Raw genomic sequence first — 17,777 nt, forward strand, 5'->3', positions numbered from 1 at the left:
ATATTTGTCGTGTTCTGTAATATTTCAAGGGAAAAAATTTATCTGGTACTAAAAAAGAAGTATTATGATACCACGAGTATGTAGATTGAAATATTATCAAAAAGTATCTGTGTTATATTCTCCAATTTTTATTCAAAGAGCAGAGCTGAATAATACCGTCTTCTTAGATCCTATTCAATTTTGTTATTGGACCAACGATCGGAGAAAATATTTTGCTGGACATAAAAATATCTGAAATTTGATATTTTGAAACGTGAATATGTGATTTCTACTTCAAAACTTCCTCATTTGACAGTTATATTCTTCAATTTTCCCAATGTGCTTGTGACGAACGTTTGAGAATTCACTTTATTTTATATCGGAAAATGATTTTCCAAATATATACCACCCAAATAATACTTTCAACATATTATGGATCGATTTCACGCAAAGTTATAATTTTTCAAGAAGAAATTTCGTCAGTAGTCCATACTCTTTTTAAAGAATAGCAGAATAAATAGTAGGACTTTGTATTTTTTATTAATATCAACAAAAACATACTTGATTCAGATCATAATACGATTACAACAGATTGGGTTAGTACTCCAAATAAATTTGCTTTAGTACCATCAGACTAAATTCCTCCTTGGATCTGCTTTACTCGCAACCATATAGTATTACAAATTATACAGACATTACACAAAATAAGACAAAAAACGAAAGTGTTATGAGGTATGTTCATTATTGAACATTTTGGAGAAAATATACTCTGATGTGGTTGAATTGTTTATTAATCACAACAATCAAAATTGTTGATTCCCAAAACAGAAATGGAATATTCTCATCTACTTATTTTCATATCTATCTAAAGCATTCGATGGATTCAACAAAGTAAATCTATCATAAACGCTAGAAAACTGCAGGATTTTTTCTAGTTATATCTCAAATATACAATAAGTCCTTACAATTGATGAATTTAACGGTAGGGAACTTAGTACCACATACGCAGGGTGCCATATTAGGCACTGTGTATTAAACTTCTACGTAAATGAGTTATATTCTTCAAATAGATCATTTATTTAGTTGTTTACGCACATGATTTTTTTTTATTTATCTTCTTTCATCTCCGTCTCATCAGGGACTATTGTGATATTACTTCTGTTTGGTGGGACTGTCCGTGTATGATGCTCCATTTGTTACTTTTCTGTTATGTTATCGTCATACCAGGCAGCCGTGTACATTCATTTGCCTAAGAATTTTCTCTGTATAGGTAGCAATCAGTTGCCAACATTCTACCTTGTGCAGCATTACCTGGACGATATTATTAGGATTCATGGTGCCGACAGTCTCCTCAATCTCCTCTCTTAAACAAATGCAATGGTTATACACGGAGAACGAGTTTTCGGCATAATCTGTGTCGTTTCCACAATACGTACACTACTTACACTCCGGTGTTTGTACTTTCTTCGTTTTGTGAAGATACCGATACTTATTATGTACTCTTAGATTTTAATGTTCACATGAAAAAAATTATTACTTCAGAAGTCAAGAAATCGAACAAATTATCCACTCTAATATGAAAATAGGTTTGGCAAATTGATAGCTTCAAATATTTGAAAAACAAATGGATATCAGGCGCCTAGTAAACAGATAATAGGAATGGCATTATCCAGAGTTTTTCCAGATGGAATGTGTTCTGATTTGATAGTAGTAGTTAGATTTCCTTATTCAGAAAAAATATCGAGCATCACTTATGTAACGGTCCAATAAGCAAAGATCTGAACTCTGAAAATTAAAAAACATACTCATCATCTATATATTTCATTTGATGAACAGTTTACTAACCGTGTGATTGAAAGTACTGTTTGCTTTTGAGATAAACATATTTTGACTTGATCACGTATATCCATGTATTGTGTTTCATGGAATAAATAATTCTACATTACTATCTGAAGGCCAGGAGCGGCTCATCGTTAACAATCCGTAACTTTCACAGGGACAACCTATAAAATGTAAAAATATCAACAATGAATTTTGCAATCGATTTTCTAACAAAATTGAACTCTTTGCTAAATCGATATAATTTATAGTTTAGGAGAAATATCGATTTTTAGTTGGTTGTACATGCCAAGGAAACCGTTCGCCATAAATTGTAATTATCCATTGAAAATACTTACAGAATGTATTAAGTCACAATCAAACCTTTCCAATTGAACTGCATACTGTCGAACATCGTGTTACTTACAAAATCAGAAAATTGAAATGTAGAAAAATTCAGTTGGTTATTCAACTAATTATCAAATAAAACTTTTCTTTATGCCAGTTTGTTTATGTTTTAATACCTCCTGTAAGTATTTCCAATGAATAATCACAATTTATGATAATTTTCTTCATAATGTCACTTTATGGCGAACGGTTTCCTTGACATGTACATCGATCTTAAAATCTACATATTTCCCAAACTATACATTTTATCAAGTTTAACAAAAAGTACCTTTTTGTTGAAAAATCGATTGTACAGGTTTTTCCTGTAAAAGTTACGGATTGTTAACCATTGGGCATGAGCCGCCCCCGGTCTCAGATTGTAGTATAGAATTATTCATGCAGTCAAATATACAACATGGACGTAATCATTCATTAGAAATTCATAATGTTCGAATGTATAATTCAGTAAATATACTTAAATATAAGTTCTGAATTCACAACTTTTAAAGCTTATAACTTAGAAACGAGGGACTGTATGAGAAATTTTTTTCTATGTCACAGTATTATATCCATTCCCGAATTTTTAGCAACGAGTCCCTGAACCCACTGTATATTGATGTTAATTGCTGAAATATCAACATTAACATTTTAGACATCATTTTAATGCGATTCCATTGCAAATTCATTCATACAGTCTGTTTAAAAGTTACGTCCCGAACATGAAGACTTCCAAGTTGATAGAAATATAATTTTCCGTCTTCGAAAATTATGTTTAAAAATTAAAAACACAAAATTACAATAATTTTGTGTAGTGAAATGAATTATGAAATATAATCTTTCCATGTTTTATTTCTAAGAATGCTCTAGAATTTTCTTCATATAACTATCGCGAATATTTTTTCAATTTCATAAAACAAAAAAATTTGAGTGAAATTAATATTCATGTTTTATGAATTCCGATATATCCATTAATAATTTTAATTAATCTATGATTTTTTGCGTCAACACGTCGTCTTCATAAAAAACAAGTTTCATATCAAAATAGACTGCAAATGGAAAACCTTCATTGATTATAATAATTATTGTAGAAATTCTGCCCAGAAGAAGAATATATTAATTTCAAAAGAAATACTTTTAAGGAAAAATAATTGAATGTAACTTGAGTATATATATTTCTCTAAATTTTAGAAACTTCGTAATGGTGATGGATAATTAACTCAATTAATTATATTGTGAAAGAAAACTGATAATATTCATCGAAACAACTGCATTGAACGTTTTTTGTATCTGAAATATATCAAAAATGTAATTGTTATTAACTACTGGGTATACATATACAATTTATTGTCGAACTAAACTGACGATAAGTTGAAAGAATTAGTGCAATCATATTGATAAAATACTGCCTAAATATACCGGATGATTAGAAAATACAAGAATATTGAAAGTTTTTAAGACTAGTGGCAATATGAACAATGATTTTGATAGGAAACGACGTGAGAGACTGATCAGCTATGAGGATGAAGAACTGTCGTTCTTTGTATTGCAGAGAATCAAAAAATAATGTTAGTGTACAATAGGTATCTACAAGACAAAAAGTGTTTTGAAAACCTAAAAAATCGTGACGATTTATCAACAAAACCACATGAAAATATCTATAAAGTAGAAAACCTCGATTTTTTATTGAAAAATAGTTTTTGAATCAGTTAACCTATATCAACCTATCTGAAGCAGCCAATATTTCTATCTCATCCCACCCTCCTTGGATAAAGCACAAATCAAAATCTAATACATCTCTAAATATATTTTCTTAGCATGAAACACACAGCGATAACTCCGTATAATAAAATTCTTTATACAGATGCATCCGAACCAGAGGCCAGCGTAAGTTGTACCATAGCTAATTCAAATCAATTAGACAACATCCTTTACCATCTTTCGCTAGCGTCTATCCAAGATAGTTATATGCAACCCTCCAAGCTCTAAATTTTTCATCTCTTGACGTCAAACAACCAACTATACGCACAGACTCTATCACTTCCAATAGAAAAATGTATACCGTTTATTATTCAGGATATTCATGATTCTGATAACTCGGATTACACGTTCCATATATGACCGATGGGCAAAACACTTGGCAAGTGCATTACTAAGCTACAGGTATTCAACGGTCCTACCTCATATGCTATGTTATCACTGCAAAATACCATCCATAGTTAAGCACAGACTGACAAGTTCTTCACAATCACAGACCTAATAACACATAAGACCAAATTGTTTACATTTCTAGCCACACTGTAGCCAAATTTACAAACAGTATAAGTTTATCGATAGAAAATAAAAAATAGGAGCAATTTACTATCATTTGCAATAAACTAATAAAAAAAGTGATTTAATTTATTTTTTCTACATCCATTATAATTTTCACCACCTTTTCTCACTCATTTGCAATTATAAAGAATGAAATTTCCGAATCGGTCAAAAAGCGTGATAAAAGAACCGCAGCGGTTGATTTTTTCACGCGATTACGTTAAAAAAGTGCCAAAAAATGTCATTTTGACGGAATTATAAAATTGTTCTATCAAAATAGTGGGCTGTAAACGCTTTCTTTCTTATGTCAATTCGTTTCTCCGATATACTATCACACTTCATTTCTTTATATTCGTTAAATTAAATCCGTTTAGTGTCTAACTGAAAGAAGTGTAGTATTATTATTAGTGAAGGAGAGTAATGGTGAAGAAAGTTTAAACTGCACACCAGAAGATGTTGTTGAATGGGCTACTGCAGCGACTATGAATCTTCTCCCTGAAAAATCCAGACAACAGTATTTAAAGGTATATAATTGTTTTATGGAGTGGCGTACTAAAAAAGGCATCAACAGCTTCAAACAAAGAGTGTTACTAGCTTACTTTGAAACTAAATCCAAAATGTGAAAGTTTTTAACACTTTGGCCGACTTATTCAAAACTAAAAGGCACTCTAATGGTAAATAACGACGTAGACAACAGTAAATACTCGAAACTCATTGCATATTTGAAAAATAAATCAGTTGGCTATAGACCCAAAAAATCTAAAACGTTTGCCCGTGAAGAAATTAATAAGTTTCTGTTGCAAACTCCAGACGATCATTATCTCATGCATGCAGTGAAAATAATTAATGTAATCTTAGATACTATTTGTAACATCTTTCAGGTTGCTTGAATATTCGGAATTGCAGGAGCTCTGCGAAGGGAGGAATTAAATAAAATGAAATGTAACGATATTAATAATACCGGAAATTATTTAGTTATCACAGTACCTGATACAAAAGCTCATGTTCAACGTCGATTTACTGTTATTGGTGAAATATCTGACAATAGATTAAACTTGCTAAACATTCATAAAAAATATAAAAACCAACGATCCACAAATATCAAAACAGATCATTTCTTTTGTAGTATAGAAATGGAAATTGCAAAACCCAAGTTGTAGGTATCAATATCTTTTCATAAATTTCGATGCTCTTCGGCGTCTCTATTAGTGGATTCCGGTGGTGATATAATTCAACTAAAGAAACGCGGTGGGTGGAAATCCAACACAGTTGCGGAGGGTTACGTAGACGACTCAATAAAAAACAAAATGGACTCCATAGTGAAAATTTAAACTAGTTCGACTTCAAGTAACATTGTAAATGTTCAGGATCCTACCAACAATCCAATAAGTACTAATACAACTATAGACGATGTTATTTCTTTGAACTCGTTAAATGTTGCCAATTAAGTACCAATAGTAATGTAACTTCTTATTTTATTATTACTATTACAAAATAAAAATTGATAAATGTTTTGTCGAAAACGGACGTAGAAAAATGTTTGTATAAAACTCGTGAGTAAAGTAACTTTTTTTCACTCGTAGGAATTGCCATCTTACTCGTGAAGAAAAGTATTACTTCACTCACTTGTTGCATAAATAATTATTTATAGCAAATTGGTTGATATTTAAATTAAACTCTTCATTATAAAATAATGATTTCATTTTATGAATTATTCGAATGAGATTTCTATACTAAGATAAAAAGAAGCGTGGACAACACCATCCACAATTTTACGCTAGGTGGTGGCTGGATACGCAATAATGAAGGAAATCATTTTTAGAGGCGTTGAATTCAAGAAATAGTGTATCTTTAATTATTTTGGCTATTTTGCAATAGAAATGTGATTTTTTTTAAATACTTCAATTATTTATCAAACATTTATGGTTCGTGGTTGTGTAGTTTGTGGAAAAGTTGTGTTTTATGTCATCATTCAATAAATGGGATTAAATTTGAAATTATTACTTTATAGTATTGGACTATAAGGCTTATTGTTATTTATATTACATTTTGCTTAAAAAATTAGGTTTACTAAGTCAAATGGAGTAAGATTTGTTAGAAAGGCTGACAATCCTAGAAGTTTTGAAGGTGTTTTGATTTTGGATGATACATCTACCAGGTAAGAAATATTACTAAACTCAATTATAGTAATAATTATAACATTTTTTTCTTCCAGGTCTGATTCAACTGTTCTTGAAATACCTCCACTTATGAAAGAAAACCCTAAGTAAGTCAAGTATGTCCTCCAGAGCTACGGAAACTGTTTTATTAAAAGTCAATGAGAGTTCAACCAGTCCTGTAACATAAACTGCATTGGAGGTGGGAGAACCGCATTCTGAAGTAAATAAAGTATCTGTAGCTAGTATAAAAATTGGTAATTATTATTATAAGCCAAGGAAAAAATGAACATATTACAAAATCATGTTACACGATTTTAAATTAAATCTCGTTAGTTTATCACTTTGACTTATTTGTTTTTTTATTTATGGTAAAATTAGTCGATAATCAGTGCACCACTGGCGGAATAAGAAGGTTAAGATTTTGCAGAGTTGCCGGAAAGTAACTCTAAACTGACAGGAATAATCCTCTCCTTTTTGCACTCATTTCTTATTCACAAAGTTGGATCGCCTTATCAATGAAGTATTTTGTCTCTTGTGTTATTCGGTCTTCACAATACTCCAGTAAACGTCGTAACCTTCAGCTAGTAAATTCGATTCAATAAACTTCAAATATTAAAACGACATCAATCTATACAATGGAATATAACTTGTCAATGTAATCTTTTGTAATGCTAATGTTGAGGTATCCTTGTAACTTGTAACTACCATGTATCGATCATCTCAGTTTTCAAATAACTAGCTGCCATCTTGTTCATTTTTGATAGTTGCAACTTCATAAAAAAGAATTATGAATTCTACTTAGATTTACATATTTTTTATCATTGACAGCTTTCTCGTTTCTATGCATGTTAACTATTTACAAAACGTCTATTTTTTTTATTTGAATCCAATCAAAGGATTTATGAATTTTTATAATTGAGTGTATATTTTATGGTATTTCATAGTTTCATAATGCAGTTTTATTTTTTCATAATATTGATAACTTTTCAATCCATTTATATTCTAGTCCTCCACGATATCAAAAGACTTAAATAACTTTCCAATGTCACTTTCCCAGAAAATAGATATATTGAGTATACCTGGGTATAAACTATATAGTTGTCTAGGTCTTAGTCAAAGATAGCCCAAATCTGATTTCGAGAATAGTTTATTTCCACATCACAAAGGTACAAGTCAAAATTCTCAATACTGCACATCAACGCTTACGAATAATTTAGAATGTTCTAGCCAATGACCTAATATATTATTAATAAGATTGTTTAATCACCCAAAACTCAAATACTAAAAGAAAACTTGGAAAAAAGTGATACAACTATAAATCAATGCAAAAGTATTGATTACTGAATCGTGAATGGTCCCAAACTCCCATACTTATTCCCACATTTCCTATATTGTGTCAAAAGTTTCCAGACAATCAACTAGAAATCATAGAAACTATCGTTGTCACAAAACAATTAACTAAAAATTTTTCAAATTAACAAATATTATGACCTAAAAAGGATAATAAATTGGAGTTTGGCTGCCAACAAATCAATTCCATCAGTAGAAAATTATTTAACTTTAAATGTGGAACGTATTTGAATAACTGTATTGAATTTTTATATAGAAATAAATTGTGAGAGAAATTAGATATAATATTTTGTATAAATACGTACTACTGATTATTATTTTGCTTCCCATATGTTACTCATACTAACACAAATTCAATCAGAATGTATCTTAATTATTTAATTATACATCTTACAAAGTTTGGATGTATATCATGAAATATCCTTAAAGCTCTACACGATATTCGCATGTGATTGGAAGTTTCGCAGTATCAAAATCCGGGTAAATATGAAACACCAGGGAATGAGACTCTCAGGATAAAATTAGAGTGAACTTTATTTCGGGGTGTTCATATTTAGGAGCATTTCAGTTTATTTAATATATATTGTGGAAATCCTGATATTCGTAACATTAATTATAGTCTAAACAACTACGTTCACTTCTAAAACAGATTCAGCGTTTGATACAAACCGTTTATAATCATGGAACTAGCTAAATAGTTATATTAGTATAATCATTAATGTTCATTATAGTTAAATTGTGTACCTTTTTAATGCTTTAATGCAATTCCTCTGAATATAATATTTACATATAATTAGGACCTATTCCTAACAAACGCCTGTGGTGTCCATAAGATCGTGACAAGAATCCGAAACTAAACAACAAACGACTTTATAGGTCTTTCCAGACGAGCCAAATCGAAAAAATTTGTTTGCACACGAAGCACTTCTAAGCAAATGGTCGCCTATTTTTTTTGGAATAACCGAACATTTCGGTACCGTTCCATTTAGAGCAACGTAGAACAGTCAATGGAATGGTACACCAGCATTTGTTTACCAGATATGTTCGAAAAAATCAGAGAAATCAATTTTAGAAGAAGAATCTTGCTCCACCACGACAATGCGAGCCCTGAGAGATCAGTTCAAACAAAAACGTTTTTGAACAGTCAAAATATCAAATTGCCGTACAGTCCTTGTTTGACATCCAATGATTTCTTCTTATTTTCGCAGATCAAAAAAAATTGCGAGATCAACTTTCTTCTACGCCTTAAGAAGCGGTTGATACGTTCAAATCACATGTTTTGGAGGAATGGAAAAAATTCTTCTAGAACTGGTTTGAACGCATACAAAAACGTATTGATCTAATGGAGAATATGTTCAAAAACAATTAAGCCATATCCAATAATAAATAATTTTTGTTAAATCGCTAAGTATTCAACACTTATTTGATTAATTTTGTTCATTTCAATTCGGGAAATAGGGACTCATTCTTATTTTTCGAGTTGTCTTTCCTGTAAGGAATTTATTTTCATAATATGATGAATTTTCGGCCGCTTATTGCAAACTCGCTGAACAGATCTAGATAAGTTCGTTACTGCGAAGTATGTTTCAAAATACTGGACATACGAGTAATCTGGTATAGGTTCTATCATTGAACCATTTTTAAGACATGAAGTTGAAACTTTTGTGTTCCGAGTAAAATCTGAAATTGACTAAAAAACGTAAGAATTGATCAATTTTACCATTTATTTTAGGAGCTAGAAACCATTTAAACCTCATATCGATTTATATATATTGATATGACACAGTATTTCCGGAGATGAGGCATTTTTCAAATAAACAATTTTTGTTACAGGTACGCGTTTTATCAATGCTGATTATCAAGGATGTGGGGTGATGATTCTAGTAAAGAGAACAAGTAAGAGTTATATTGTGAAAATGTGATTCAGTGACAAAAAATATATCTATAAAAGCTATGGTCACCCTGAAAGGGTTGGGGGTCATTTTACTGTGGACAATTACAATTTACAGGAGTGAAAATGCACCAACACAAGCGCAACACGGAAAAGTATTGGGTGAGTAATACCACGTTCCGTTCTTCCTCTCTAGTTACATTACAATACAAAAACTGTGCAGTATACAATGCTCGATAATAAAATAAACTAGCCTCATTACTCAACATGAACGTGGATTTATCTGCGATCTGAATTTTCTTTGCGATATTGGTGGCAGATCGGGATATGTTTTTTTTATTCTTGCTCCATTTCCATGTCCAACTGCACTCCAGTACAATCAACCATACCTAATCATTTGTCCAGAAGGGCTATTGTTTGATATCTACATTACAGATTCGAAAAGAATTGGAAAGATGAGAAATACTGCTGAAGTAATGAGGTTCTAAAAAAAAAGAACTATAAAACAAGTACATGTTTAGTTCCATCCCGAATATAAATTTAAAATTGTTGTATCTTATATATCAATATGCTGCAGTTTTAATTCCATATTCTTAAAACTATTATGTCAAACTGAATTCAAATGTTCCACATGACAAAGTTCTTCCTTTAAAATCAGTCTCCATTACAATAAATACATTTGTCAAAGCGCTATATCCACTGTTGAGAACATTTTTCGTTCAGGTCAGGCGAGTAAGGTTTGTGGGGCAGCGTAATCATACAATTTGAAGTCAAATACTATTGAACCGAGGTGTGCAGATGCGATCTTTTAGTGAAAAACTTCTACTCTCTGCTACAAATCATGCAGACCCACACGTCTAATTGTTTTAATAACATCTCATCAGCATAGTAAAGTTCTGATTCTATTCCAAGTTTTCAATTTTTCAGTATCTTGTTTTCTCTGGCTAAACTTTTTCATTTATGTTTATTTCTTTTGTTTTCTTTCCTTGTCTCAATTATTGTTGGGTTCCACTACTTATTTTTTGGTAATTTATATGGTCACACTTTTTTCACCTTCTGCCATCCTTCTTCTTGTTTTACCTTTCCTCTTCATATCTGTATTGTTCAAAGGCCTCAAGTGGTTCTTCTATCGACTATGAACAATTATCTTTCTATAAAATACGGCATTTTCTTTATCTGTCTAAGAGTACTGTTCTCCCTAATTATTATTCGGGTTATTCTGTAAGTACTTTTCGCTTCTTAAAGCTTACGTAATCAAAATTCCTCCAATTTACTTACGCTCGATCGATTTCGTCACTAAGGAACTTCTATTAAGAAACTCCTTGATTTGTCTATCTTATTTTTTTTGACTTAATTTCTTAGAGTATATTTTGTCTAAAATATTTTTATTACTTGCCGTCTTGGCTTCATCGCTCTTTATTGTGAAGATCTATCCGTGCTCCAAATTTTCAGGGAGCGTTTCCTCATCCCTCCTTTATAGCCTCTCCTGGTTCCGGTTCAAAAATTAATTTGAGATCTGGGATAATATTCTATGTTGGAAGGTTTTCTGTTTACCTTTCCCTTTTGGCGTTCAGGGATAGACACTTTTCGAAGGGTATCTGTCTCCTCTTGGACGAAAACTGCCTCTTCGTTAAAAACTTCTCCCTCTGGGTGGGAATTCTCGGCTTCGATTGTCTTTCATTTTTGAACAAGAGTTTTTTAAATTTTCTGAACTTCTGCAACCATAACATCGCCTTACTTTTTCTTGAAAAGAAAACTCATCGGAAGCAGATGAAATCTTACTTGCATTATTCATTTTTAGCTCAGCATACAAGAGCTTACTCTTGACCAACTCGAGGGTTAACTTTTATTTTGTCGATTCCAAAACAGTTATGACGCTATTGATATTTGAGGGCATCCATAACAATAGATGGCCGACTTTATCGTCGTCTTCCATCTAAGCACCAACTGCCTGCAGCTCTGAGACAATTTGGTTGAATCTACCTCGCAAATAGAGTTTGGACAAAATACTTTTCCGTTCAAATACGTTTTGTAGAGATATATGCAATGTGACACATGCAATGATTACCGTCAGGGCCTTGGCATCACGAGCAATAGCTGCCCTATCTTCGGCAGGGATTTATTTCATCTTCACCACAGCAAGGAGCTCTTCTTCAATAGTAAACTCTTAAATCTAAATTTACATGTGGTAAAATTTGATCCACTCAGTTGGTGGATAAGGTGACATACTTGTCATCGCAGCCATTTTACTATCGGAATCGCCACAAATACAAATCGCGGATAACTTATCTATAGTCCTTCATACAGGTACATACAGGACCCATAACCTTTTAATAATTGGTATAGGAATTTAATACCAAGGCTCCAGCAAAACAGTCTAAGCACGTGCAATAAAAAATGAGCTTCACATTTTCTTATTTATTTATTTATTTATTTGAAATATATGTATAGTCCCCATGTCTTTTCAATGCTAGGGGACTGAAGTCTCAGAATGAGGTATTCTACATTTAGATTCAATTATTCTTTCAATCCTCACATTCTCCTTTTACCTTCCTTCACTATTGTATATACATGAGATATATATAATCCAAAAATTTCGATATCTGTAATTTTAATTGAAATGCTATCATAATTTCTGAGTTTTAATTTCTGGAACCGTAAGTGATATTCATAGTAAATACACCGTTTAGACAACCACTACACAAACACTCACAATTACACTGTTTCGAATAATGATGAGTCTTAATTATAGAACAACTGCTGTTGGTTTCTGCTCTAGTTAGTACTTCTACGTATTTTTACATTCTTTTGATGATTGTATCTGTCGTGCTCATTGTATCCTCTACTCCTATTCTGATATTTATCATAATTATTGCCTATGCTTTGTCCTACCTGAGATACTCGTTCGCCTATGGATGTTTTAACAAGTTTTGCTAAGAGCACCGTCAGGTTATTTCCCTCAATGCCATTCTTTAGCCACTCTATAATTTCTTAGTTATATAAAGTTCCTACTGTTGAATCCGTTTGTGCATTCAGAAAAGATTACAGTTTTTTTATCACCATTAAATTCATTCGGTAGCAATTTGCGCCAAGTTTAAAAACTCGCTCATATTTAATGCAATTTTCACTTATTCCACATTGACATCTATTTCTTTCAACCCTTCTGAATTGATTTATTAAAGAATGGATAAAGGTGATGATAACTATTCAACATCCATTTATAACGGTAGTCAGAACAATTCCAATTTTTAACTCTGCGAATTTTTGTACCTTTGTTTATTTGAATTAACCAGAGAAATAATGAATACGTGAAATGAATGATAATTCACAGTAGAATTTTTACCTTTTATATATTTGAAAAATTCGAATAATTAATCCTGAATTCTCACAATTAGATATTTTTCTAAAATTACTTAGTGGTAATTATGATAATACCGGAAATTACTAGCTCCGAAAGAACCATTTACCAAAAATAAAAGTTTAGAACTTTTATCTCGCCACGTCGTCTCAACTAACTAGGTACAGAATCCCTTCAGGCATTTCATCGAATTAATGTCTTTTCATTTCGATTCCAGTTCTTTCTCAAACTTTTGAATAATAAGCGTATTCTATGTAAACTTACAGTCGAAAAGAGAAAGGCGCATTTAAGCTGGAAACGGAAATTCAACTCACAATTCTCATCTTTACTTAAACTAATCATTAATCAATTTAGGTTTGGTTTATCCTGAATATCACGTCATCAACATCTACTATGTCAACGGAGCGAGGGCTGAATTTGATTAATTTTCTTGAGTGGTGACAATTCCTCTGTGGAGGATATAGATAGATTAAAAACACCACTACTCTGGGCATTTTTGATACCGGAAGATGCGATTCCAAGACTGAATTCCGCTTCTGGGAAAATATGGTTAGTAATTATGAGGGATTGGCTGATCAAAGCTGACAGCGGTCTTACTCCTGGAGGGATTTTTCTCCCGTTTGAAGGATCCTTTATACTTTTCATTTGTAATGTGTGTAAATAAATGCAATATTTTGCTGGTATTTGGTACCCAAAATGGGTTCTCATTGAATAGTATACATTGAAAACGGTCAGTTTTTAAAGAATATTTACTATTTCTAGCGAGAGTTTGGATTGTGACCAGGCGACTCTGAGCTAAATTATTCGGTGTGTTTACGAGAAATAACAGTGACTAGTTTTTAGACATCTTCAATAAACCTTACAAGACAATCATCGATGCTCCAAGATAGCATCCGGCATAAGAGAATAGAAGAGCAAGCTAAAATAACGAATCGTTTGAAGAAATTCCAGAATTTCGCGTTAAATTCAGAGTATTGATGATTATTTTGGCATTGGATTTGTTTTTCGAATGATTGAGGTGGTATTCAAAGTTTCTGTCAGCCATTATAAAGAATAAATATGTAGATTCACTAGAAAAAAAGGTTTTTGAACAATTGTAAGTACTACACCAGATGCAGTAACAAAATGAACGAAAAATAAAATAAATAAATTAAATAAAATAATGTGTTCCCAAATTTTATCTGCCGGATTGAACGACTAAATTATCTGTTTCAAAAGCAATGGCGATTGAAATCTGTTTAAATATATTTTGAGTCATAACGTTAGCACCACCGATTATGGATAATATGTGTCAAAGGAATTCTTCTTACATATAATTATCTGATCGTTCTTTTTTGCTTGAAGTGCGAGGATCTAAGTTTTTCCTATAAATGATCACTGATTATCTACTGAAAGATTGTACATCACCTCTGCGAATGAACAAATATTTGCCAGGGAAGAGATAAACATATAAGAACTCACTCATGAAACTCCACGTATACGTATATGAATTCTAGTAATATCTTTCGTAATTGGTGCTTGGGCTCCTTAATAGGATCTCGAAGTTGGTCATTTTTAAACTCGAAAAAAAACACTTATTTAATAATTTCAATTGTGTTAGTCAACAATATTTTAAAAATTGGACGTGACAACTATTATATGTTTATCTCAACTTCTCTCACATCATAGATTCGCAACTCTTCAATAGTGTAAAGTTCGTGTGAGCACGCCGCTTAAAAACCTCACTTATTTACTCCTGAAGAATGCCTGTATATTCACAAACCGGTAATAAACCTTCTAAACTTCTAAAAACTTCTGTCATGATATTTAATTGCAAGCTTTTGGTGCTCTATTGGTTAAATTAATTATTTCAAGAAAATACTCATATATAAATTCATTCACGAAGATGATTTGACTATTTGGTTTCAGATCAAGAATATTGGTACGAACAAGCAAGAATAGCTCTTCGAAAACGTCTGCAGTACTCCTTAGAAACTGATCGACGTCCTTTTGCCAAGAATGTGATATTATTTGTAGGAGATGGAATGGGTGTGGCAACAGCAACAGCAGCACGAATTTTGAGAGGACAGAGATTAGGAAAACAAGGCGAAGATCACGATTTAGCATGGGATTCGTTTCCTGCTGTGGCATTAGCAAAAGTATGTATGTTCTAAGAACCATTCGTTTCATAGAGTATTATTCCACAATTTTTTGTGATAATTTTAAATTGCATCAAACATTGCTTCACTGAAATCAAAACAATCTACTTATGAAATTCCAGATCTTCGAATAACTCTAATAAACACATTTTTTAACCAATATAAACTATATATTAATATCCATAAATTCAAGACTCTCAACTTCAAGCCAATGGTACTGTGGTCCAGGGCTGTATAACTGGAGGCAGATACGGAATCTATGAACAAAAAAATATAAGGAATTTATGCAAAGAAAGAATAGGAAAAACAAAAACAATCAAAAATTATGTTAAGATTTATTTAATTACTTCTCCTTCCATAATCGTTTCAAAGCTATAGATCCTGAAATTTAAAAAAAAATGGAAAAAATTAAGCACATTCAGGTCATTGTCAAACGTCTATCATATTTTGTGTAGTATACCAGCTAAAACACCATTAGTTATGTGAACACTAATGGAGCAAGTTCTCTTGTAGGGCTTAAGTGTCTATTCGTACGTGAAATGGTTAATAATACATTGTTAGTAAGAGCAATATAATCTCAAAAATTCATAATGTGACAATAAGAAGATCTGGAAAAATCGGTAAAAAATATAAGCTATCTTCAAAATACTTGAAAGTTCTCATAATCTTTTAAATAAAGCATTGAACCAGAAATATGTGCAAACGATAGTTTGAAAGTAAAAGTCATTTGAAAGTAGTTATTTGAAAAATGTTTTCATTGAAAAAGTAATAGATTTTTCTGTCATCAATTGGTTTTCAAATGTCATAAATTATTTTTCATTCTTATTTGTGGAAAGCATTCATTCTAATTAGGTACTTTCAAAATTAATACCTCTAACAGGTAAAACATTTTTTTATGAGCGGTTACGGTGATCATAAAAGAACTTATGATGAATTAATTTATTTAATGATACGTATGCAAATCGCATTGAAATTACCAAAACTTCAGTATGGAGATTCATGAAACTTTATGAAAAAGGATCTGGCTAAAAATTGCGCAAAAACTAACCAACGAAGGATCATAATTAATAATAAAAAATTGTTGGACGTTGTGCAAAATTTAAGATCAATTACTTTGAAACGAATTTGAATTATTGAATTGGCGTATTGAACGAAAATAATGTTTTAAAAAACATTTAATTATTTTAACTTAATTTTATAATGTCATTTTTTAAAACCAAATAATGAGCCACTAAATTTTCAAATTCACTGCAACATTGTACAATCTGACACAGATCTATGGTTCTTTCACATAATTTCTATCATTATTCTTTATGCAAATAGGATATCTCTACTATGTTTGCATTTAAAGAGAAGTGTTTCGAATAATTGTATCAAAAACTTCACTTGAACAATTCTAAATAATACAATAATATTTACGATTCCGTTTTTGTTGTGTTTCACTATTCTACCAAAATATAAAGTCAGTTATATTGAATTATTATCATTATCCAAAAGTTTTGACGTTTTGGAAGTAAAATCAGATTGGTTAAACTTATAAATATTCATCTTATTAGAATCATACTCGTAAAATATTTGATTATGATAAGTTGCAACTGCTTAAATAGCATTTTTGACAAGATATAATTGCATAACAAATAAGGGTATGATTTTATAGATACAAATCCTTATTATTCATGTATCGAGAGTACTAAGTAGATAATTATGCTCTGAGAATGACAGTATCGCAACCCTGTGAGTCTCTGACAGTCTAGAGACTCATACAAGTATGATCCATTTTTGAAGTGGATATCTAAAAATGCTATAGAAAACATAAGCGAAGTTATGCTGTTGAGATACAACTATGTGTTGTTATGTTATGTCCAATACATTTGGGATAATTCCCCATATTTTTGCAAAATATTTGGGACCTCGATTTGGTTATTGTTCACGTGGAACACCCGCAACCTTTTTAGCAGAAGCACCAGGGTGAATAGACAGTCGCTGAACTGTATTTAGCGACAAAAAAGGGTTTCAAGGATGTTGCCAGGCCTATCATATGATTGTCTCATTTTCTATATGATATAGGAAAAATTACAGAAGTTTAATAATTTCATTCAATTAGACAATCGAATCGTCTTTGTCCGATTAAATAATATCCATGTTAATAAGTTCCGTACCAATCATTTTTGTAAGACACGCGTATATCTTTATTAGGTTATTTTGTAGTAAGGGTGCACTCAAAACTATTCTAATGGATCTATTCTGAATGGCTGAAATATTGATTAATTGAAATATTGATTCTGGTTACTGTAGGAATTTTTATTGATGTCTAATTGGTTAGATTATGAATGAAGTTTTATAGGTTAGATAAAGATTTTAATGGGCTAGGTCATTATGACTTCTGT

General features: G+C 31.4%; 1 protein-coding gene across 2 annotated transcripts in view; it reads left to right on the forward strand.

Annotated features, from left to right (window-relative positions):
* LOC130449352 (alkaline phosphatase-like) overlaps positions 1-17,777 on the forward strand; it is a 30,769-nt gene that overhangs the window by 660 nt on the left and 12,332 nt on the right. For both annotated transcript variants that reach the window (XM_056787122.1, XM_056787123.1), the window contains exons 2-3: positions 9,837-10,056; positions 15,161-15,390. In XM_056787122.1, the coding sequence (XP_056643100.1) occupies positions 9,957-10,056; positions 15,161-15,390 (330 nt within the window). In that variant the 5' untranslated portion in view covers positions 9,837-9,956. The remainder of the gene's footprint in view (positions 1-9,836; positions 10,057-15,160; positions 15,391-17,777) is intronic.

This window comes from Diorhabda sublineata, chromosome 10 (genome assembly GCF_026230105.1).
Source record: "Diorhabda sublineata isolate icDioSubl1.1 chromosome 10, icDioSubl1.1, whole genome shotgun sequence".
Taxonomy (NCBI): Eukaryota; Metazoa; Arthropoda; class Insecta; order Coleoptera; family Chrysomelidae; genus Diorhabda; species Diorhabda sublineata.